This window comes from Nymphalis io, chromosome 23 (assembly GCF_905147045.1).
Source record: "Nymphalis io chromosome 23, ilAglIoxx1.1, whole genome shotgun sequence".
Lineage (NCBI taxonomy): Eukaryota > Metazoa > Arthropoda > Insecta > Lepidoptera > Nymphalidae > Nymphalis > Nymphalis io.
The window spans coordinates 2356722-2380811 of NC_065910.1; the positions used below are offsets into that span (position 1 = coordinate 2356722).

At 32.6% G+C, this 24090-nt stretch overlaps 1 protein-coding gene across 2 annotated transcripts in view; it reads right to left on the reverse strand.

Annotated features, from left to right (window-relative positions):
* The window catches only part of LOC126777635 (putative ferric-chelate reductase 1 homolog), a 34847-nt gene that overhangs the window by 10286 nt on the left and 471 nt on the right, over positions 1–24090 (reverse strand). For both annotated transcript variants that reach the window (XM_050500745.1, XM_050500744.1), the window contains exons 2-4: positions 2688–2795; positions 1213–1395; positions 628–800 (exon numbers count right to left, since the gene is read on the reverse strand). In XM_050500745.1, the coding sequence (XP_050356702.1) occupies positions 628–800; positions 1213–1395; positions 2688–2783 (452 nt within the window). In that variant the 5' untranslated portion in view covers positions 2784–2795. The remainder of the gene's footprint in view (positions 1–627; positions 801–1212; positions 1396–2687; positions 2796–24090) is intronic.

Genomic DNA, 24090 nt, shown 5'->3' on the forward strand with positions numbered 1-24090 from the left:
TCCGTAAAGCTATATAGGTACAATTTGTCAAAAATACGCACAAAAAAATATTATGTTGTTGAGAACATCAATTAAAATGAATATAATTTTTTACAATAGTAATATTTGCAAGACTTGCGAGCTAATTTCTGATAAAATAATACTTGGGCGTGGCCAAAATATGAGAACGTCGAAGGTGATTGCAGTTAGCGTCGTAACGGTGATTAGCCAGCTACGAACTACTATAGCATGACATATAATACCGACGCACACATACAAATATTGACTAACACAATCACTCTGTATCTGATTCACAGATTGCACGAGAATCAATCCCTCATTCTCTTGTTTGATAAAATTGCGAAGAAAGTCCGACCTGAGATCAGGCTAACTCCGCTAACTTCTCAATTCTTGACTGCCGATACACCGAAACAATCTAAAGTATATATGTATGTAGTTGGTTAAAAACTGCGTCATCCGTAGCAAAATTATTCAACCGATGATGGCTGTGTGCAGGCCCACTAGGTGAGTTCCACACAGAATATATATTCTATCGTAAAACAGAAATAATCTGTTGTTTTGTTTTCCAGTTTAAAGGGTGAGTGAGTCCGTGAAAATACAGGTTTAAGGAATATAAAAAAAACTTACCTAAATTCAATACCTCCCAAAAAGTCATCAGGCGCTTGCCAAGTGAAGCTAAGAGGAGCCTTTTCCTCTGGGTTTGTATGCGTGACGGTATCGTTGTTACCGCGACAGTTAGTGATTTGGGCGAGATTAAGGTCTGGAACTTTAGTGAATTTACCAACTATCTTTTCTGTATCCTGAAATTTGAAATAGCTATTATGTGACATTTGCTATATAAATTAAAATATATAATTTTTGATAGCCTATATATATGCATACGATATGCATGTTTCAATCTTTTCCACTCTTATATCCAAAATTTTAACAAATAAAAAAATAAAAGATAATTGGTTGACACAGGAAAAAAAAGGCACTGAACTGCTTTATCTTTGCCTAAATAAAATATTATTATTATAAGTATATAGCATCGGTTGCTATTTATGGAAATTAAGTATGATGTAACAGCCTGTGAATGTCCCACTGCTGGGCTAAAGGCCTCCTCTCCTCTTTTTGAGGAGAAGGTTTGGAGCTTATTCCACCACGCTGCTCCAATGCGGGTTGGAAATTAAGTATTGTACACATTTTTCTTAAATGATAAAAAAGTCTTACTTGTATTCCTCTCGCTTGCAAGATAAATCCGCCAATCGGTGCCGGTGCTCCAAATGGACTTCCAATGGTGACGTTCAGCACATCTCCTTGCCTTACTTGAGATGCTGACGTATATATGGCGTATGGGGGTACCGATGTCTGTGGTTGAATGTCGCTGTGTCGTGGTAATTGGTCTACGCAGGCCTTTAAAAAATAACGATTGTTTATATCCTGTTTTGATTTTAAAGCATTGTTTATGTTGGTCTTGATTATAGACTATAGATGATTTAGAATTTGTACTAAATACCGTGTTTATGAAGTCTATTAAGCTTTTTAGTCGATCATTAAAGGAGATCGATTTCTTTCGGTATCTGTAATTTATGTCATGTTTTAATAAGATAAAACTTTCGACTTCCCTATAATTTAACTTTGAGAATTTATTTGTTTCTTATTCCTTGTTTGTTAGGAATATGTCACATCTTTAAAAAAAGTAATAAATGTGTCTGTGGTCTCATCCCAATATCTTTCATGATAGAGACAAGGATATTTGTGAGTAAGATCTATGTCAGTGAACTCAGAGACAATTAATAACAATAATACATGTATAAAGTTTTGTTAAGGTACAAATGTTTTAAAAAATGCTTAAAATTGAATTTATTGCAATATTCTCTGTATTGTTTTCCGGTGAAGGGCGTGTGATTCATCTAACAGAAAGTAACTAGCTCTAAATAGAATTCCATTGTAGTTTACGTTTCTAGTACCGGTTTGCTGTGCGACTGCCAATGTTATGATGCCAAATGAGAGTTAAGTTTTGTTTCAAACGCCCTTCACACCGGAATACGACAATATTAATCGCAGTTGCTTCGCTATGATATATAATAAATTGTTCGTATTCAAATGCATCATGAAACTTAATGAAAAGAAAATAAATAAATAAGTGAAATTTCGCGTCAGAATTCTTTCACTTGGATATGTTACACAATAAACGATGTAATACATATTTCTCTTTTGATTTAACATTTATTTCACTCAAATAATATCTGTAGTTCTTCCATTTGGTACATAAATAGCAATTCATATTACGCCAATAGGCCCAGTTCTACTAATTTAAACTTATAGTTACGATACTTTTCCGATTCTATTTCGATTCAACTTCGATCGAAACGCAACCAGATCGTTGTGTTTGTCTTAAACAGCAACGATTACGTTTCGATACGATTGCAATAAAGTGGTAATTTGTCAGTAGAATTGGGCCCCCAGTAGACTATTCTGTAAGAACAAACTTTGACCTCACCGCAGGTCACGATCTTAACAGAATGCTGAATGCTACATTGACTAAGTATAATAATAATAATTAATAAAGCATTTATTTTCACGAGCGAGATATGAATTAAGTTACGGAATAAATACATATTCTGATTTAATTGTTGAAATATTATATACAAAAAACAGCTTTTAATAACTTGTTAACTTTTACCGTTATAAATAATGCTTACCAAAGGCGGTGCTCCGGAGCCATATTGATGAGAAATATTAACGAGTGATAATACCGTTATCAGTATTAGTTTCACGTTTCTTTTCCTTCGCAGCATATTTTTTGTCAGCTGTAAATAAAGAAAAACCGGTATTAGTATTTGTTAAACGATGTTTTATAGGTTGAAAGTCATTTTAAATTAATCATCATATCGATTTACATTTACCAAAAACTACATTTAAAACTAAGGTTACTTTTTTATTTAAATAAATACTATACTTATTATAATGTACAGGATTATATGAATGATATTATAGAAGAGTTTGGTGGAAGTATTTCTTGACTATCTCGTTACCTGCTGTGGTGTAAGCCTGCTACAAGCAATATGTCATGGAAGGGGATGGTTCACGTCATGAGATTGAAAAAGCAGAACTACTGAGGGAGGCTGACGTTACGGTTAGCGTGACCCGCCGTAAGAGAGTAGGACGCAGGCGGCGTGATAACGCCAATTACCTGCCTCCATAATAAGGACCTTTGGGTAATGAATTCGGGAAGTTCATTACTTAGGTATAAGAAGGTCCTCGAGATAGAACCGCAGATCCCTTGTCCTTGGCACGTAGTAATAAAAAAAGAATACAGCATGCGTAGAATTCATTACAAATGAACAACCGCCAGCGGGGTCGCGGATGAATGCGAAAGCGTACCCGTAATCTTGCCACTTTCGGAGTGAATTTAATCGGTAGGGTAGTCCGACATAACCCTCCATCATCTCCGAGATGATGAATAATGAAAATCCACGAATTATAATTCGTTGATGTTCATACAGGATATATAAATATAATTTATGATAATTACATGGAATTTTTTGATTGGGAAATAAAATACTACTGAAGTTATTGCCGGTTATTTTCGTTAAAATTAAAATTGTAAAATGATTCAAAAGTCCTTGTAGCCTGATAGCCTGCTTGAATAAAGTATATTTTGATTTGAAAATGTTTTATGCAATGAGTTTTGCGTAATTAATAAGCATTATCTGTTATTATTTATACATTATATTTTTTTCTTATGTGTTTGTTGTATTCATTATATTATTTAATTACTAGCTTCTTCACATACATAATTATACAGGTAAAAAATCGGAACATACATTGTATTATATATATGTTGTTTCATTTAAAACAAAGCCGAGATGGCCCAGTGGTAAGAGCGCGTAAATCTTAACCGATGATCGTCGGTTCAAACCCGGGCAAGCACTCACAAATCCATTCCAAAATAACAAATACTGAAATGATTTGGGTAATGATGAACGCAGTTTTTGAATTTGTTAAAGTTAATTAGGATAAGAATCCGAATAAATTACATTACAAATTATTTATACTGTACTGATCATAAGGTAAAAGGAAGTCAGTAGAAGTCTATTAATGCCTCAGTTCTGGACTCAAAGGCCAGTTTTCCTGTTAAGGATTACGGAGCTTAATCGACCTACTCTGATGCGGATCGACGGATACCCATTTCTTTGGATATATACAGCTTTTCTCAATATATTTATCTTTCATATATTAAACACGAGAATAATTGTAAGTATATTTTCTTCTCATGGTAAATTCATGTCTTGTCTGAAATTATTAGTTGCAGTCCTTGAAGATTATTATTATTATTATTAATATTATAAATGCGAAAGTGAGTTTATCTGTTACTCTTTCACGTCTAAACTAATAAATCAGGGGTAAATGACATAACACCGATATCCTCCCCTCCTCCCACCATAGAGTTCTAGTTACCGCCCGCGATGTTCTCGTTTTATTTGTCTCTGATTATATTTAGTAAGCTAATTGCTGCGTTAGTTACTTATAAGGTTATCACGACACAGTGTGACAACAAATTGTGGTATGTCCGTTGATATCATTGAGTAACGGAGTCGCCGTGAATGACGATTACGGAAGTGAGGTCACGGTATAAGAGAAAGGGTGTGAACTAAATGTATGCTGACCTTGAATGCCTTCGTTGTAAAGCTAATGCGAATTTACGAGTACTCGTTATGTGTTTTGATGGATTAACTTTTATTTTATTTCATGCAACAAATTTCAAGCCAGTTCTTGTTTTATCGTATTTTTACGATAATTAATGAAAATTAATCTTTATAAGCACGTTGTTTATGTAATCATTTATAATTGGAATGGCTAATGATGCAACAATTAATTATTTACTTGATTTTATATAACAAGCGTGTGATAGAATATTTTTAAACTTTTACTAATTCTTATTTATTAAGTACATATTCTTTTACATTTCTTTTGTCAACCCGTTATGAACTTCGGTACTAACCGATTACTAAACCGATTTAATAATTATTTTACTATCAGAAAGCGACTATTCAGAAGTAAAAATTACAGTAATAATACCAATATTGCTTGTATCTAGTCTTATATATTTAAAAATAAATATAACGAAAGAAAAACAACTTTTTTAAATAATGTAATATTATTGAATGAAATTAACAATACAATTAAATGAATCAGACTTCTTTATTATTGATCATTTATTACTTACTATTGAAAGTCAAAGTCATTACTTATGACTATACTATATACAAGAAAATTAAGCAAAACACAGATTAACTTCATAAAATTCTATGAAATAAGTATTTTGTATTTTTTGGTTGGTAGACCTGCTCTAAAAGCTCATTTTCGTTCAAATTTGAATTTTAAAACATTTTCATGTCAAATACTTTAAAATAAATTTTACTATCGTCATTTTAGATCTAGTGTCTGGTATGTATGTAATAAAATGTAAAAAGGCGGCAGGCCGGACACCGTCTAATTTGCTGCACGTATCCAAAAAGCCTCACTTTGTCCGGTTTTATCCGGAGAACTGGCAACTCTAAATGCTTGATGTAATTCTGTGATGAATGGGTCAATCCGAGCGAGAACCGAAGCTGTGAGATTCAACACTACCGCTGGTAACGGTAAACGGAAACGGAAATACCACGATAATTACTTAATGTGATTAATTAGGAAATTAATATTTGTTTATTTAAATCAATGTGTTTTGCGTACCGTTTAAAGAAATACAAACTATTCAGCCTATTATATTAAAAAACCAGTGCCATTGTGATAACTTGTAATGAAGGCTAGAAGCAATTTCACACATCGTGTATCACTAATACAAACAATGATAGTAATTTAATTTATTTGTGTGTATTAAAAAATACTCACTAGTCGTAATAGTGACAAATATTCACTTAGTAAACAAAACATGAGTTTACACTTTTTTTATATTGTAGTGATGATTCTGCAACCACATAATTTAACGTTAAAATTAACTTGGTGTTGTTGAGTTCCAGTTGGAAGGGTGAGTGAGCTAGTGTTGTAAGTATCTTAGCATACACAAGCGATCCCGTGACGCTTCATTAAGACGGAAAGGGTACCGCTGGTTTTTTAGTAAGTATTCCGAGCTTCAGGGTTAACTCGAACGGGTTAACAGCGAAACCTACATACTACATTCCCACCGTGTGGGAAAAGCGTAATGCTTTTTTACGGAGCTGAAAAAAAAGATTGGTCGCGCATGGGCGATGTAAGGGGTGGTTAATATTTCTTATGTCTATGGGGTGGTTAATATGTCTATGGGCGGCGGCGTCAATTAAAGATACCCAAAAGAGATAGTAACCACAAAAATGCGGCGCAGAATTTTTAAGCATTTTTTTTTAATTTTTCTATGAGCGCGGTCTATTGAGCATGGCTACTATGCATATAACTCTTGAACGCATATAAAATTTCAAGTTTCTAAGTCAACGCGTTCAAGAGTTATATAAACACACATTACAGTCTCGTAGAAAAGTTTAGGCTCAGGAATGTCATCTGTCGGCTAGTTCTATCGGCTAATTTCAGCGACGTGCCCAGCAGTGGGACATTCACAGGCTGCTACTGGAAACGTGAACCTCAAGGAAGATAATAGGCTGCTTTTTTACACCTTGCCTCCTATTAATACACGGGCGTATCCGCACTTGCTATAAATTAATAATGTACATATATTGTATAATTAAAAAAAACATTTAAAAAGGGAAGTGTGTTATACATAGTTATCTTTACTCGTTAATTAGAAGTAATTCGAACAGTTTAGTTAAGTGTCCCCATTTTTTTTATATAACGACCATTATTGGTGAGGTCGACTTGATACTAACCTTGCGGGACAATGTCGGTGGGCCTAGATAACGTTTAGTTTGTAAAGCGTTTTGCGTAATAAATGCAATGTTTTTTGTTTGTCAAAATGTATACTTTAAAGTTGTTTACTTGGTAGGGCTATGTGCAAATCTGGGCAGGTACAACCATAGCGCCAATTTCTAAGAGCGATGGTAATCAGTTATAATATATAATATACCTATTATGAGTAAATAAAAATAATATATAAAAGTTTTAAACATTACATTTGAATATAATTGATAGCACTTTATATATTTTGTGTAATCATGTAATAATTTTATACTTATATATATTCAATCAAGTTAAGCATCCGGTTTTAAATATTTGGGTATCCTTATTGCTTCTTAAGAACTATTTCCGGCTGCAATTAGAACAAGGCCACTTCACGTGTCAGCTTTAGGCAATTAATTTGTATGTCCTTAAAATAATTTATTTATTTAACTTGCTATATCTGTTGTTTGGTATTGTTAATATAAAATCTTACTGAATCAGAAAAAAACACTTCGTTTTATCCTACGAAGAATTTCTCCTTTTGTTTTATATACGAGTATTATAGTTCTAAAATTTTGAATACTTTTTTTAATAGTATATGTAGGCGAACGGGTAAATGGGCCACCTGATATTAAGTGGTCACCACCGCCCATAGACATTGGTGATGTAAGAAATGTTAACCATTCTTTACAAAGCCAATGCGCCACAAACCTTGGGAACGAAGACGTTATGTCCTTTGTGCCTGTAGTTATACTGCCTCACTTACCCTTCACACCGGAACGTAACAATACTAACTACTGCTGTTTAGCGGTAGATTCTGATGAGTGGGTGGTACCTACCCAGACGGGCCTGTACCAAGTCCTACCACCTAGTAAATATTTACTTCAGTTCAGTTAGGATGACAATACATTTTTATGGTAATCATCACTTTTTTTTTTTTTTTTTAATATCCCGGGACATTTTTCACACACGGCCATCTGATCCCAAATTAAGCTTGTACAAAGCTTGTGCTATGGAAACCAGACAACTGATATACTACATATACTACTTTTTTTTGTAAATACATACTTATATAGATAATTACACCCAGACTCAGGACAAACATTCATGTTCATGCACACAAACGTCTGTCCTGGGTGGGAATCGAACCCACAACCTTCGGCGTGAAAGGCAAGTGTTCTACCAACCACGCCAACCGGCTCGTCAAATCATCACTTAATTATAATAATAGGCTAGATGTTGACCATTTAAGAGTTTCTACGAACTCCTCATAAATACGATATTTTTACTATTGTTTTTTATTTGTACATATAAACAGCATGTAATACTTTCATATTCTTAGCTGCAATCTTAAGTTGCAAAGTATTGTAATAAAATCTTCGAAGTTCATTTTAACCTACTTCTAATTGACGTGTCAGTTTCAATCATTACAAGTGTATGTAATATGAATTGTAATACACTAATCCGATAGGTGCTATCAAATTGTTCTACGAATGAGCGTAATTGAAATGTAATTGCTTCTAGCAAAAGCATCAAGTTATAGATTGTTTTGACGAGTCTCATAATAAATTACGTTCTTTTTATTCGTACATTAGTGACTGAAGCGAGGTTTTTAGTAATTTTAAAATACAATTTATTTGTTTTAATTTATAACGATTTAATCTTTCACAAACATTAACGAACATACGCACGCAAGTTCCTAAAAAATACAAAAGTATATACCTATATATACTTTTTACTAGGAAGTAGGAGGTACCACACACTTATCATATATTCTACCGCCAAACAATACTCAGTATTGTTTTGTTCCGGTTTGAAGGGTGAGCGAGCCGGTGTTATTACAGGGGACATAACATCTTGGTTCCCAAGGTTGGTGGCGCATTGGCGATGTTATCGATTTGTTACAATGCAAATGTCTATGGACATTGGTGACAACTTACCGTCAGGTGGCCCATATGCTCGAGGTGAAAGTGAAAAATGGTAACTATCCAAGGTTTTTGGGTAAGTAAGTTTTCCGCAAACCCGTCTTGGTGGGTTCCCCTCACTTATCATATATTTTACCGCCAAAACAGCAATACTTAGTATTGTTGTGTTCCGGTTTGAAAGGTGAGCTAGCCAGTGTAACTACAGGCACAGGGGACATAAAAACTTAGCAATTCCAGTGCCAATGTCTATGGTCTGTGTCACACATTAACATAATCTGGTCCATTTACCAGTTCGCCAATATATATATATATATATTGGCGAACTGGCAGTGAGATAGCAGCACTGAGCGCTTTCTATCGACTGTATCACGGCGAGTGCTCTGAGGAATTATTCTCTCTAATTCCTGCTTCCCCCTTCCTTCTTAAGTCCACGCGAGCTGGTTCTCGATGTCACCGCCTAACTGTGACATCAATTCCATCGCGAACAAAGAAATTTGGCAACTCCTTTCTTTGTCGCACTTCCAAAAAATGGAATTCCTTACCAGCTCACGTGTTCCCCTCCTCTTACAACCCGGGTTCCTTCAAACGAGGCGTGAAGAGGCATCTTGCGGGCCGGCAAGGCGAAGGCGGCTAGTGCAGAACGTTTTTCCCGTCTGTACTGGCCGTCGTCGCGTTTGGACGACTTACCAACAGGTGGAGTAGAGTCATTTGCCCTCTCGGCGAATATAAAATATATATATATATATATATATTTTATAAAAATAAATAAACATATATATATATATATATGTTGTGTTATATATATATATACAATTAACTCAGTGGTCTATATGTTACTTGTTCGTGTCGAACTAAACTAGGACGTGTCAACGACTTAAAGAAATGTTTCTTAAATGTATAATTTAGTGGGGTTGAATCTAGGGCGAAGTGGTATTGAGGTAATGGTTTGACGTGAACGCTTTTCCTTATCGGTATTCTTGATCAGTTTAAATAATATTCAAGTGAAAGTTTATACGTGATTAAAATCAAACTTAAAAATATTTAAAAAGTGGATGAAAATTTGAGGAAAACATAATATGTATATGAATAAGCGTGTTTCGCTCATTTTTTGATAACAATAAAGCTCGTCAATATTAAACAAAAAACAAAAGAAAATTCGGTTTACAAACAGAAGAGAGGCACAGACATGTAATGTCTTTGGCTATTTATACATAGGTTATACAATTAAATATTAAAATAATAAACTATAATACAGTTTTTATATTTTTTTTATTCGAAAAGTGTAGTGAAATAATTAGAAAGAAACCTAGTAGTTGTTTTAAATACAACTTACGACAGTTATAATTTAGCAGTTGAACCAGCGTGGCTCCGAGTAACTCATAATTTTTAAGCCAAATTTGATAATTTTTTTTTTTTTTTTTATAGAATAGGAAGGTGGACGAGCATATGGGCCACCTGATGGTAAGTGGTCACCAAACGCCCTTAGACATTGGCATTGTAAGAAATGTCAACCATCACTTATAGCCAATGCGCCACCAACCTTGGGAACTGAGATTTTATGTCCCTTGTGCCTGTAATTACACTGGCTCACTCACCCTTCAAACCGGAACACAACAATATCAAGTACTGCTGTTTTGCGGTAGAATATCTGATGAGTGGGTGGTACCTACCCAGACGAGCTTGCACAAAGCCCTACCACCAGTAACTTTCTACACTATAATTTAAAGCTTGTATCCGCAGAACCAAATACATAATAGAATTTTGGTACTTGGCACGTTACATCGCGTGACTTCTAAATTTCTTATGATTTGGGATAATTGTTGCTTGCTTTGTCTTAAGAAATTGCGTGAGAATAGCCTTATGAGTATAAATTTTTTTAATGTAAGTTCGCTACCACCGTACGAATATGAGTTGTTGAATATTATTAAGGAAGTTTACTAAAATCAAACGTGTTTTAGTTTTGAGTTTAGTAAGTGTTTTACTTTGTTCTATTAATAAATAAATAAATAGTAAGCTCTTAGTCACGTAAAAAAATGTTATTTAAATATCATATACAATTATATTCTCCTGACCGATTGCGGCCAAATATATGAAATTTTCTTATGCTTTTTTCCTTGGTTTATTTTTTTTAAATGCTTTTGGTTAGCATGTAAATAAATATATATTATGGAAGATATAAATGATATTATGAATACCAACCCTCATTTTTATTATTTATGAATTAGGGTCGCATTTCGAACACTAGTTATTAAAAAAACAAAACAGTTTCTCAAATGATTCCTCAAGCTTTGCGTGTTAGGTATATGTTTCATAAAAATATTATAACTTTTAGCTTGTTTTTATGTTACGCAAAAGATCAAATCATGTTAACCTGTCATGATAGTTCAGAATATAAGTTATAAAGGTACGATTAATCGTAGAGCTCGCTTTAGTGATTGTATTGTTTTATATGATCGTGAGAATATTTTTATTTCCTTGTTAATACGCAAGTTTAGTAAGAATAGAATAATTATGTATTATATTATTTATTATCAGACGTCTTTGTAGTGTTTACTGCAAATGAGGTCTTACTGTTTTATTGTTTACTACGGGGACTTTTTGATTTACAAGGATAATAAGAAGGTCTTTGTTAAGCTTATGATTCATTTTCGGGAATAGAAATCGGTATTGTAAATAAAATTCCATACGTAATCGTTACGTAATAAAGCTGTAATTGCTAAACTTCAGCTTTATTCGTTAAAAATACTTTTATACTCTGTATCAAAATATAAAATAGAATTGAATATGAATTATGATACACCAAAAGAATTACAGAAGCATACAGTTATACACACAAACAAAAAACTATTAATGTACAAAAAGCGGTCTTATCTAAGCGGCTAAGAGAGCGGTATAGAGGTGTACTGATCAATTTTACTTTTTAATATATAATGTATATAATAATATTAATGACATAAATAATTATCGAAATATACGATATACGAAACTATCAATTATTACAAGACTACGTGTAGGATTAATGATTTGGTACTACTGACAATGGCAAGTCAAAAATATTAAAGCCTTGAGTTTTATTAACGTAGTTCAAAGGCTCTACAGGCTTCGTTATGACGTCACGAAATTATAACCAGTATTTCAAGGTCAGAACCCAAACTGGATACTGTTTAACTTGATCGGTACATGCGTCCTATTCTTACTTGTGAATTTTATGAATTGAAAGAGTAGGATAGGAATAAAACATTGTCAGAGAGTGGGAGTTTTTTATAACAAATTCTGAGACGTTTTTTATTTAATAATCCAGAGAGGTGTAGTCTTGAATTAACTTCCGAATCCTTGTATGTTACTCAGAAATGGAGTAATAGCTTATAACCAGTTAAAACCAGTTTGAATTATATTAAATTATTAAAACATTGCATACCTAATGAAGACTTTAAATTTCATAATTCATAATTATTCTTATAGTACGCAATTTTTATTTCCATAATTACATTTTTTTTCATTTACATAAAATTTTATTTACTCATGCAATATGGAAGACAATTAAGCAAATATTACAGAAATTTAGGTCATACATCTTTTTGGGTAGTTAGGCTCACTCTTTAAAATACATAGATGCTTCGTATACATAAGGCTGCACACCACAGGGTCTTCGGTCCCAGGTTGGATTAGAAAAAAACGTTATTAAGTAACATGGATTTAGTAATAATCTCTCTCTCTGTTTTCAAAATTTCGAAAATCAAATAAAACAGTTGATCCAGCGGCTGATCTTTTAAAGGTTGTGTCGTATTACTTGAATACTTGTGCACTATAATATCTGCGATCGTATTGTCAGGTAATTATTATTACGCAAGGTCACAAAAAGAAATTTGTACATTACATTTATTATATCTATAATAAATTATACATATTAGCTACAAAATGTCAATTAAAACCTATTATTATTGAGTAAGATCCGCTGTTGTTTCCGTATTTTGTATTAATATAACGACTCAAAGACACATATTTACATGACACGCCTATACTATGTGTAATTGATAACTAACCTTGCCTTATTTAATAAATGCTTGATCAACGTCATTGGTTTTTTTTATGAGCGGAATTGCGAAGGTTGCATAGTGTAGGAGGGTGACGGTTGTGTCGGCAAATTAATTAGCGTGAAATGACCCACAACAACAAGCGTGTAATGATTTTGAACTCTTTGTTAAGTACAAATAGAGTTCTTTTTTTACCGACAACAAAAATATAAGCGATTCTTTATACCATCGATGCACCGTCAACTGTGGCTTGAAGCCACATCTCTTTTGCAGCTATTTGACACTTTGTGTTGTGTCAATTTGTATATTTGTGTCTGTGCTTACAGAATAGCTTTCAAATATAAAAAAAAAAACTGCTACTGAGTTGTGCCTTTTTATAATATACCTGTTTGTTTACAAAATGCAAAACGAAGGATAACATTCGATTTTCAATTTCCTTATTGTCTTGTTCATTTGTGTAAATAGCTACTACCTTTTTGTATGTGGGATTCCCCGGTATGTTGTTTGATATTTTATTACGTATCGTTTTCCTACATAATTATTTGTCTTGTTGATGAAATAATTTATTTAAATGTATTAAGTAACCGTAATTATTTTTTTATATTATTATAATATTCTTCAGGATGTTTTCCTTCACCGCTGAGTGCGAGATACGAGAATTATAAACACCAATTAGAACTGATATTGATGATAATTCAGTTGTTTTGGTCTGGGCTTGAACCCGCGATCATCGGTTAAGATTCAAGCATTCTAACCACGAGGCCACCTCGGCTTTTTTTAATTACCATATAGCTAGATTGTATTTATTTTAATGTCCGTTATCACAAAAAATAAGACTTATTTTTACGCATTATTGCGCCTAATCTGCGCTTATTTGTGCCTTGAATTAATCAACATCGCATGACAGGCGTTACATTGAATGCACTTCCTATTTTTTTTCAAAGTTTTTGCTCGTCCATTCAATAACAAGTAATGAATAAGATTGTAAACAAAGAATATAGAAACGAAGGTAATACGTTGTTTAGCGCTGTAAAATAACATATTTTCAATGGAGATTTAAAACGGTAGACGAGCAAAGTGGTTATCTGAATGTTTTTGATATTAAAAGCGATTGCTTTACACGAATTACTACTACACTACCAATCATCATTCTAAATTCTATTAACTGAGAAAATATGTATATTGTAAAACTAAAGAAGAATGCTTTCCATACTGGTTTAAAAGTTAGCAAACAAAAATTTCCAAATATAGCATACATTTAAAAAATACAAAAAAAAAACCTTTCGCTATATAATAAGACTTAAAAAACTAATATCTTCATCCACGCCAGACGGCAAGTGCGAATAAATTAGGTACTTACTATAATTAAGTAAAATTATTTAATAAATCATAAACATATAAATTTCAATCTTAATTAGCAAGCATTAAAGTGTATTTTGCAATAAATGACGAATGTCGAACGTATCATGCCCGTTTGACATAAAAATATAAATATCAAAATGGACGTCATACGAAATTAAATCTTATCATTTGATTATTAAGTTGAATTTTAATTAACTTGCATATGCGGTATGTAATATAGTTAATTTGACACTGCACTTTCTCTACACAAGCTGGACTACAACACTGGACGACGTAAACGTGCTTTCGCTTTTGTTCTCAGATAAAAGAAAATTAAAGTTACTGACACCTGTATCTACTTTTTTTTTAATTTCTCTGTTTGCACAAATGGAAATGAACTGTTTACGGTGGTAGGGCTTTATACAAGTTTGGGTATGTACCATCCACTCGTCAGATATTCTACCGTAAAACAGCAGTACTTGGTATTGTTGTGTTTCGGTTTAAAGGGTGAGTGAGCCAGTGTAATTACAGGCACAAGGGACATAACATCTTAGTTAACAACGTTGGTGGCGGATTGGAGTTGTAATGGTTAACATTTCTTACAATGTAATATCTATTGGCGTTGGCGACCACTTACCATCATGTGGCTCATGTGCTCGTCCGTGAATAGGTAGTTATTCAATAAAAAAAAGAAATAGATCATAAATATAAGGTTCATGTTATATTTGTTTTGTTAATACGTTATGGCGTCAACATAAAAAAATAGTTTCATTAAATAATGAAACTAATGTCATAGTGTACTTTCTATTCCTGATGGCGTGGACTACAAATATACGTTAAATGATAAATCATTTGCGACGTGACACAGCATTGTCTTGAGGTCATTATTATTACGCTAGATAAGACCAAGGTCACCAAAATTTATTATATCTATAATAAATTATACATATTAGCTACAAAATGTCAGTCAAAACATACAATGAGTGAGTAAGATCCGCGGTTGTTTCCGCATTTTATTCGATAAATCTTTTGCGACGTGACACAGCAGTGTCTTGAGGTGGCTTTCGATGGCGCGTGATATTATGGACGGACGCGAACCAGTACGCACCGATGTACCATGGAAAAAATATCAGAGCAGGCAAGTCCGTAGCCGTGCGACGGATTCACCTCGAGTTGGTAAAATTAAAGTTGCGGTGTGACAGCTGCAGCTGCACGATATTTTCTGTTTCACTGCATTATGGAATGACAAAATTACTTCGAATATCAAGACTGATACAAACCGACACGCACCGTGGAAAACACACAAAGGTAACATAAGAAGAGAGTATTATTCGTTGTGTTATTTGTTTTAAATGTTGTTATTGTTCCTGCCTTATATATATTTATGCATCTCTGCAACGCAATATTTTTATAGGTATTTATATCCGTAAAATCCGTCCGTAACAGCCTGTGACTGTCCCACTGCTGGGCTAAAGGTCTCCTCTCCTCTTTTTGAGGAGAAGGTTTGGAGCTTATTCCACCACGCTGCTCCAATGCGGGTTGGTAGAATTCACATGTGACAGAATTTCAGTGAAATTAGACACATGCAGGTTTCCTCACGATGTTTTCACCGTAAAGCAGGTATTTATATATGTACATACAACATGATATAGTCAAAGCATTTTTATAGTTATATAGTGGCTCCTATTAGTTTTGTATCAAAGTTGATTTTTCTTTGTGAATTCCATAGTGATTATTTATTGTTCATACAGAGACAAGACTTGGTTTCCGCCGTCTTCTCGTACCGAAATAAGCACTTGCAACTCGATGTTGCAAGAAATATTTGAAAGTAATTGTTAAGCTCGAAATTCAGGCGTAAGTAGCAGCTGCGGTCAAATTGTAATATACTCTATTGTATTAATTAATTATTACTGCTTTAAAGGTGAAATTCGTATGTATCGTGTAAAAAATATATTTCGCTATAATAAAGTCAGACTAAAAATAACAATTCTTGGTAGTAAGGCTTTGTGCAAGCCTGTCACTGTCTGGGTAATACTTACTCATCATACTATTGTTGTGTTTCGGTTTTACGGATAAGCCAGTGTAACTAAAGGCATAAGTGTATAACGTCTTAGGTCCCAATTATACCAAGGTCGGCAGTACATTGATGATGTCAGCTGTTTAATTAGTATGACGATGTCAGGTGACTCATTTTCCAGTCAGCGTACCAATTTTAAATAAATATAATGTAATAACAAAATAATTAACATATATTATCATAGTATTATCAATTATCGATAGGTAATTTTCCTACACTTAACTAACCTTCCGCTGTGTAACTCGTAACGACAACGCTTTATTTAATGAAAATATTGCATTAAAAACAGACAAATAGGACCAATTTCTATGTGACGGTTCAGTTCATGACACCTGGGCCGACCTTCGCGCGACTCTAATAGCATTTACTTTAAAAAAAAAAAAACTCTTTGCAAAACTAAATACAAGCAAAGCCAAATCATTAGAGCCTCAATCAGTTTTCGAGATATGTATATATATGTTCTATACAACATTTACTATTATAAGATTTTTTTTTATAGAATAGGAAGGCGGACGAGCATATGGGCCACCTGATGGTAAGTGGTCACCAAACGCCCTTAGACATTGGCATTGTAAGAAATGTTAACCAAATGATACAATAACTTGCTTACTGTGGTTTCACCCGCGTTAAAGGTTACTGCTCCGCCCCAGTGAATGTCATTATACTTTCTCAATAAATATTTATCTAACGTAAAAATAGCCCAGAATAGAGAGCCCATGATTGTCCCAGCGCTGGACAGCGACCTAATTTCATTTCAGGTTTTTGTTTATTTAACCAGGCTGTCATATTGTAATTGCGGCAAAATTCCATCATATACGTGCAGGCTAATCACGATGTTTTCCTTCACTACCCAGCAAGCTCCGGATTGGAATTCGCCATCATTTTATATCCAGGTGTTCTATGGAATGGAGCATTCCAGCTCGAAGATAGTATATTTTTTTCAATGTACATTATAGTTTAGTAGAAAAGAGCTAAAAAGTATAGATCTACAAATCCATAGAGGAACCACAGTTTTAATTATCCGGTGTACCCTCTATATTTATAAATCTTTGCACAGCTGTGGGGCACAAAGGCATTATGACATGCTCAACAAATTTGCTGAGACCGAACTTATATTCTCCGCTACATACATAACGTATGTATGTAGTTAGCTAACTATACTTAGTAATGTAGGACAAGAAATGTCAACATGCCGATCTCCAATCATGGTATGAATATAAATCGACTTGAATGTTTGTATTTTATTACGACAACTAATGATAGAAGAAATTATTAGCATCGGATTTACACGAATATGTTTACACTAAAAGATACACTAAAGCTTAATATTATGCTATTAGAAAATGTTTAATAAATATTGAGACCTGCCAACCTGCAAGAATATTTGCAAAAAAAGTGTTAAATTACATGGAAACATATATTCATATTACTTTACATAATTTAATACACTCAATTTATTTGATATATCATACACTTATATATACTTTTATCCTTACTAATATTATAAAAGCGTATGTGCTTGTTACGCTTTCATATCTCAACTACTCAACCGATTACCAAGAAATTTTACATTCACGTTGTCAGGGGTAAAGAAAAGGAAGGGTATCTATCACTTCCTCCCTCACACGCGGGTGAAGCCAAACTGATAATTAGTATTATAATATGAATACTGGTTATGAAAAATTTAACAAATATGTCTCGTTTACTTAAAAAAACTACTAAACTAATTCAAGTAAAATTATACTAAAAAGATGCAGAGCGTTTCGGGGAAAACATGCTTACACATTCGAACTTAAAACTCACTCAAAAGTTTACCTTTAAAAATTTACTTATATTTACATAAATATAATGACGTCAGACTTGATGTTAATTTATTAAGAATTTGTCTACACGTACAATAAATGATTTTGAACAATAGATTCTACATTGAAATATTTTTATTTTGCAAGTTAAGCGCATGTCGACATAATATTAACAAAAGTATGCAAATTTTATTAACACGATTTCTGTTGCACGTTTTTGATAACAAAACAATTCGAAATGATTATTTGAATATAATACCTTAAAAGTAGTATATAATATTTAGCGTCAATAGCGCAATGGTTTACCGTCTAGCGATGTAAAAGTCGCAGGTTCGATCCTGGCCCTTTGGGCTATTTTTGTCCCTTCTCCTAATACAAGCTATACACTTCATTGGAAGGGTAAATAAGAATATTAGCAATTCCTTAAAAACGGGCATTGTAAATGTAACTAATAACCATTAAAAAAACTTTACATATATTATACACTTTACTGGTGGTAGGGCTTTGTGCAAGCTCGTCTGGGTAAGTACCACCCACTCATCAGATATTCTACCGCAAAACAGCAATACTCGATATTGTTGTGTTCCGGTTTGAAGGGTGAGTGAGCCAGTGTAATTACAGGCACACGGGACATAAAATCTTAGTTCCCAAGGTTGGTGGCGCTTTGGCTATAAGCGATGGTTGACATTTCTTACAATGCCAATGTCTAAGGGCGTTTGGTGACCACTTACCATCAGGTGGCCCATATGCTCGTCCACCTTCCTATTCTTTAAAAAAAAAAAAACACTATTTATATATATATATTTTTAAACTACAGTTTGATCTTAGCCAGAAGGCCGAGAAGAATTTTTTAGACTGCTTATACTAAAAATATTTTTTTTGTTACAATTGGTTGACTTATATTATTAAGCTTAATACTATGCTACTAGTAAATATCTAATAAGTAGAGAGACCTGCTAACCTACACAAATATTTGCAAAAAAAGTGTAAGCTTACATTGAAACACAATATATTCAAATACAAGCACATATATTTAGATAAATTAACACATACATTTGTATATATATATATACACATATAACAATGTATACAAAATATATTATTAACTATCAAACAATCTCTAACTACATCGCAATTGACCTTTGCAATATCTGATAGAAAAAAATGTTTTGTTTTTTTTTTTTTTAAGAATTTCATGTCTTTTATAATCTGTTTATTTTTTGTACGTTTTTATTTAGACTTCTTTTTTACGATATAACAAGTTCTTTTTTTTAACATTTTTATCAATCGACATGCCAATGACATCGTTTCAGTTCATTTTTTTATATTTTATCTAAAGCAGACCTTTAATTAACAAAATTAATTGATTAGACATTTGAAGCTATTTACATTTTTGCTGCTTAGTAATTTAATTGATTAATTGTTTTAGATTTCACATGCATTTTTTTCATCGATTATGTAAATATTTTTTGTTACAAGGCTTAAGCTAATAACGTTCGATTTTTAAAATAAATTTGTGCATTTTTTTTTATAGACGCATTATATAGAATTTGTGACGTTGATTCAAGGCGTTTTTGCAATTACTATATTTTATATTTCAGTCGACTGGTATTTTTATATCGCTAACACTACGTAGTATATTCTTATTTAGTTATGGGCGTATATATATAATATCCCAAGATATGTATTGACCTAAATATTAACTATATATATATATATATTTTTTTTTTTGTGCATTTTGCCTTATAATTAAAATTAACCGTCTGGCCAAATGTTGCTCTGGAGTTGCGTCTGGAGAAATGTTATATGTTTTAGCCATGTAGGGCAACTCTCTTTTCTTTAATTTCTAAGTGCAATTTCATTTAGGTTTAAGGTGCAAGTGCATTTAATAAGTGCACACATTAAAACATATAAACTATTATAGTAAAAAATATAAATGTCTCACAGACGAGCATCGGCCTGGTCTCTTCTTTAAAATGTTTGTAGCTTATTCTACAACACTGTTTCAATACAACCAGTATTGTATGCTCATGTCATTCTATACATGTAAGTTTGCTTAGTAGAATAATCGAGCACACGAAAACGCTGTCGTTTTCATCCAGAGTTGAACCTAGGATGATGGTTGCGGGTCCAACCTGAATTGGTCCACTCCTGTTTTTTTTAATACTGTTATTTATTTTTGTTAATAGGAGTGCTATGTAATATAAGCAAATAGGGTAGAGAATACGCTTATTTATAATGTAATATCTTTACTAATGAACAAATTTACGAGAAATTAATACAAGAATATGCAGGGTGTTTAGAAGAAAGTTTTTGTACATAATTAGTTTAGTACAAAGTAGTTGCGATTAGCTGTTTAATTCGCTTTAAAAACTATTGACGTGACAAGCGTGTATTTAATGTTCTTGTAATAAATATAACGTTCATCGACAATGCACTCCCGAGAGCGTCTATCCATTCACAATGTGTTAATAGAAATACAATAACATAGTTGCTCGGTCGTATCTCCTGAATTGAACTTAAATCTCAGACAAATGCAAATATTGCAAAGATAACTTGCTTTCAATATAAGTAATAAATTTCAAATATAATTCATATTAATATTGTTGACATTATACAATAATGACGTGTTCGTTTACGTTTAATTAAAAAAAGACTTATCTGGGTCTTCCAGTGTTAGTGAACTTATGACGCACCGCATCTGTCATAAATGAGGGAATATCTTATAAATATTTGTGTCACGCGGTTTGACTTTATATATATACATGAGTATGTTATCGAACAGTTATAAGGACCATTATTTTAAAAATGCGAAAGAAACTCTGTCTGTTACGCTTTCTCGGATAAACCACTGACCAAATTTCGATAAAATTTAACTGTGTAACGAAAAAAAAAACTATAAATTAAATAGAACGATAACAACACGAGTAATTTATGACTATACATTATCTATGTTGTTAAAAATATACATAAAAGTAATATAAATTATATTACTTTTATTTATTGCCAGGTTTAAAATAATATTATCGATGCTAATCAGTAACTACAACATCGGGATAAAAATGTCCGACCTTATAATATAATAACAATATCATAATTTGTCGTTTTCTTAATTATTTAAATGATTTATATATAAAACCGGTTTTACAATTTTACTCCTAAACCTGATAATAAATTCATATCGTGTTCGGCAGCAGGAAATAATCGTGAAGACTTGCATGTGTCAAATAAAATTTATGACACGTATGTACTCGCATTGGGGCAGCGTGGTGGAATAAGTTCCAAGCCTCTCCTCTAAAGGATTGAGAGCCTTAGCCCAGCAGTGCAAACTTCACAAATTGTTACTGATTTGTATTGTACACAGCGTGGATTGTTGTACAGCGTTATTCAAAAAAAAAAAATACGCGCGCTAATAAAAACGCCATTTTGTTGGTAGACAGAAAGGTAAAGTAATTATGTATTGGCACGTCATGTGATTTGCTAAATGTCTAATTTGGTTTTTTAACAATACTTGAGTGAGTTATTTAAATCGATTTCTATGATTTGGTGTTCTATTTTTTAAAAAACGAAATCGAAGTTTTGTACAATCAGTTACACTTCTTGATGCTAAATATATAAGAATTCATATGTCACCATATTTTTATATCGCAAATCAAAATGTACGCTTATTTTAAAAGTCCTTCAAGTATCCCCTATCCTAACAAAGATTAAGACGTTTGTCATAAAAACAATCACCATAGTTACTACAGTTAGTACACAAGAATAATACATTTTCGATTTACGAGATAAAGCGATTCGTTTGTCGCCCGAGGTATTTATTGAAGGCCGACATTGTCACGGTGCCTGATCGTTGAACGTGTCAATGGCACGGTTCCGCAACGACACAGTCCGTTGAATACGAAAACTTTTGAAAAATATAGCACTTACCGCGATTGGTATAAGATTCAATTTTGAATATTTAAGAATGATATATAAAGATAAAATAAACAGCAATATTGTAGGAGTATTAGAATTATTCATGTTAATAAATGTAGTATGATATTAATACTATTAATTCCTTATTCGTTTCAATCTATTAAATTATTTTACCGGAAAAATTGCATAAGTTAATGCCTTGTCATGAACAGCGAGTGAGTAAGTTAGTGCGACATCAGCATAAAAATATGTTTATTTACACAATGTTTATTTGCATTTACTTTGCAGTTTTTATTTTTATTTACAATTCGAACGTCAAACTTTTGTGTTTCAATCATGGTTTCTCTTGTAATGTGTCCCACGAAATCGCTTCGTATATATTCTCCTGACCGATTTCGGTCACAGCCGCCATGAAGACGCACGTGTGCGACCGTGTTTGTGCGCAAACACAGGTGAACTCTATTCCCCCACTCTCATAATCTGGTAAGGCAGACTCAACCGGAGACTTAATAGATTCTTTATTACTTTATATATATTTGATAACCATGAGCCTAAAGTTTTGAAACTAGCAAATTCATATGTATATGTTAGTTTAATAAATTCGTACTATAGATATAAGGGATACCTTATCCGCCAAAAAAAATGTGAATTGAATTTCGTCGGATATATTTCAAATGGAGGACTTACAGAATTCCGATGTCTTGTGATCTGTTCCGTCATTCCTGAATGTGATACGCGACATGGACTACAGCAATTATAGTATTTAAAGGTTATACGTATCAAAATTGCTTAACACCGTAAATCGTATTCTATATCCTAGGAACAACATAGTTTGGAGACGATTCTCTAAACTATGTTGTACAGTAATCGACGATACGATTGTCGTATTGTCGCTTGTATTATTTAATATATTAACAAAATAAATGTAATATTAATCGAGAGTTATAACTGAATAAAAATTGTCATCTTATTATTTGGCAGCTCATAATATGTTTTAATGCTAAAAGAAGAAAATTTTAAAATAAACACATACCGTATACTTATTGCATAATATCTACATTATTATCATTCTTTTACGCGGAACATAAAAAACGTCATTAATTAAAAAAAAACTATTCAGCAAAAACTTGAAAAGAGATTGCATTTTTTTTTATTTCATGTAAATTGACAGCGATCATTCTTTTTTATCGTCATTACTCATACTCAATAATTTAATTATAAACACGAAAGCTCGATTCTCTATTATCTATTATACAGTCAGTGCTGTTTACACAATAGACCTCAATAAATTGAGATTCTTTGACGGAAATACCCAACAAATTTATATTGTGGCCTAAGACACTAGCTAGACCAACGAGGCGGCGAATAAATATAATTTGTTTATGACGTGAAGGAGACATCCAAATATATTACTCGCGAAATTACTAATGCAGTCTGTAGGCGTTTTTTTTTGATTTACAGTTTAATCCTGTATTAAATAGATTTTTTTAATCCAGTATTTATTATAATTACTTTTTATTAAGTTCACAAAATTTTTCTTTAACCTCATTTTACCTTTAATTTCGTTATCATCAAATAATGTTTGCATCTGATAAATTTTACGAACTGAATACACTTATTTATTTTACTAACTGAATACACCATTTCTATGGTTTGTTTTGTGTCTTAAAACACATTATTATATGGAGTGGTTTATACAGAAGTATAAACCACTCCACTCTTTTAAGACACAAAACAAACAGGTACACAGCAATAGTCAATACTCTATCATAATACCTGTGATACTGTAGCATACGAGTTGCGATTCAAACATCAATTGACGGTAAACGGATGAGTTGGTAACCCGCACAGAAATAGCACCTTCATCACGCAGTACCATAAATATATGAAATGTTTTTTAAGAAAACCTTTCCATGACAAAATGTTCTTTTATAGCAACTAAATCGGTGGTAGTAAATTGGTGGTACGAATAAAGACCCATTATTTAGCTAAATACGAGTATAGCTATGTTAGCTAGTCTACAGATCCCATTAAATTAATCATAAATTATTAATTTCAAACAGCGTTTAAATAAAAAAAGCAATTATAATTCCAACGTGTTTTTCAATTTAAATATAAAAAATATAAATAAGGTTTAATTA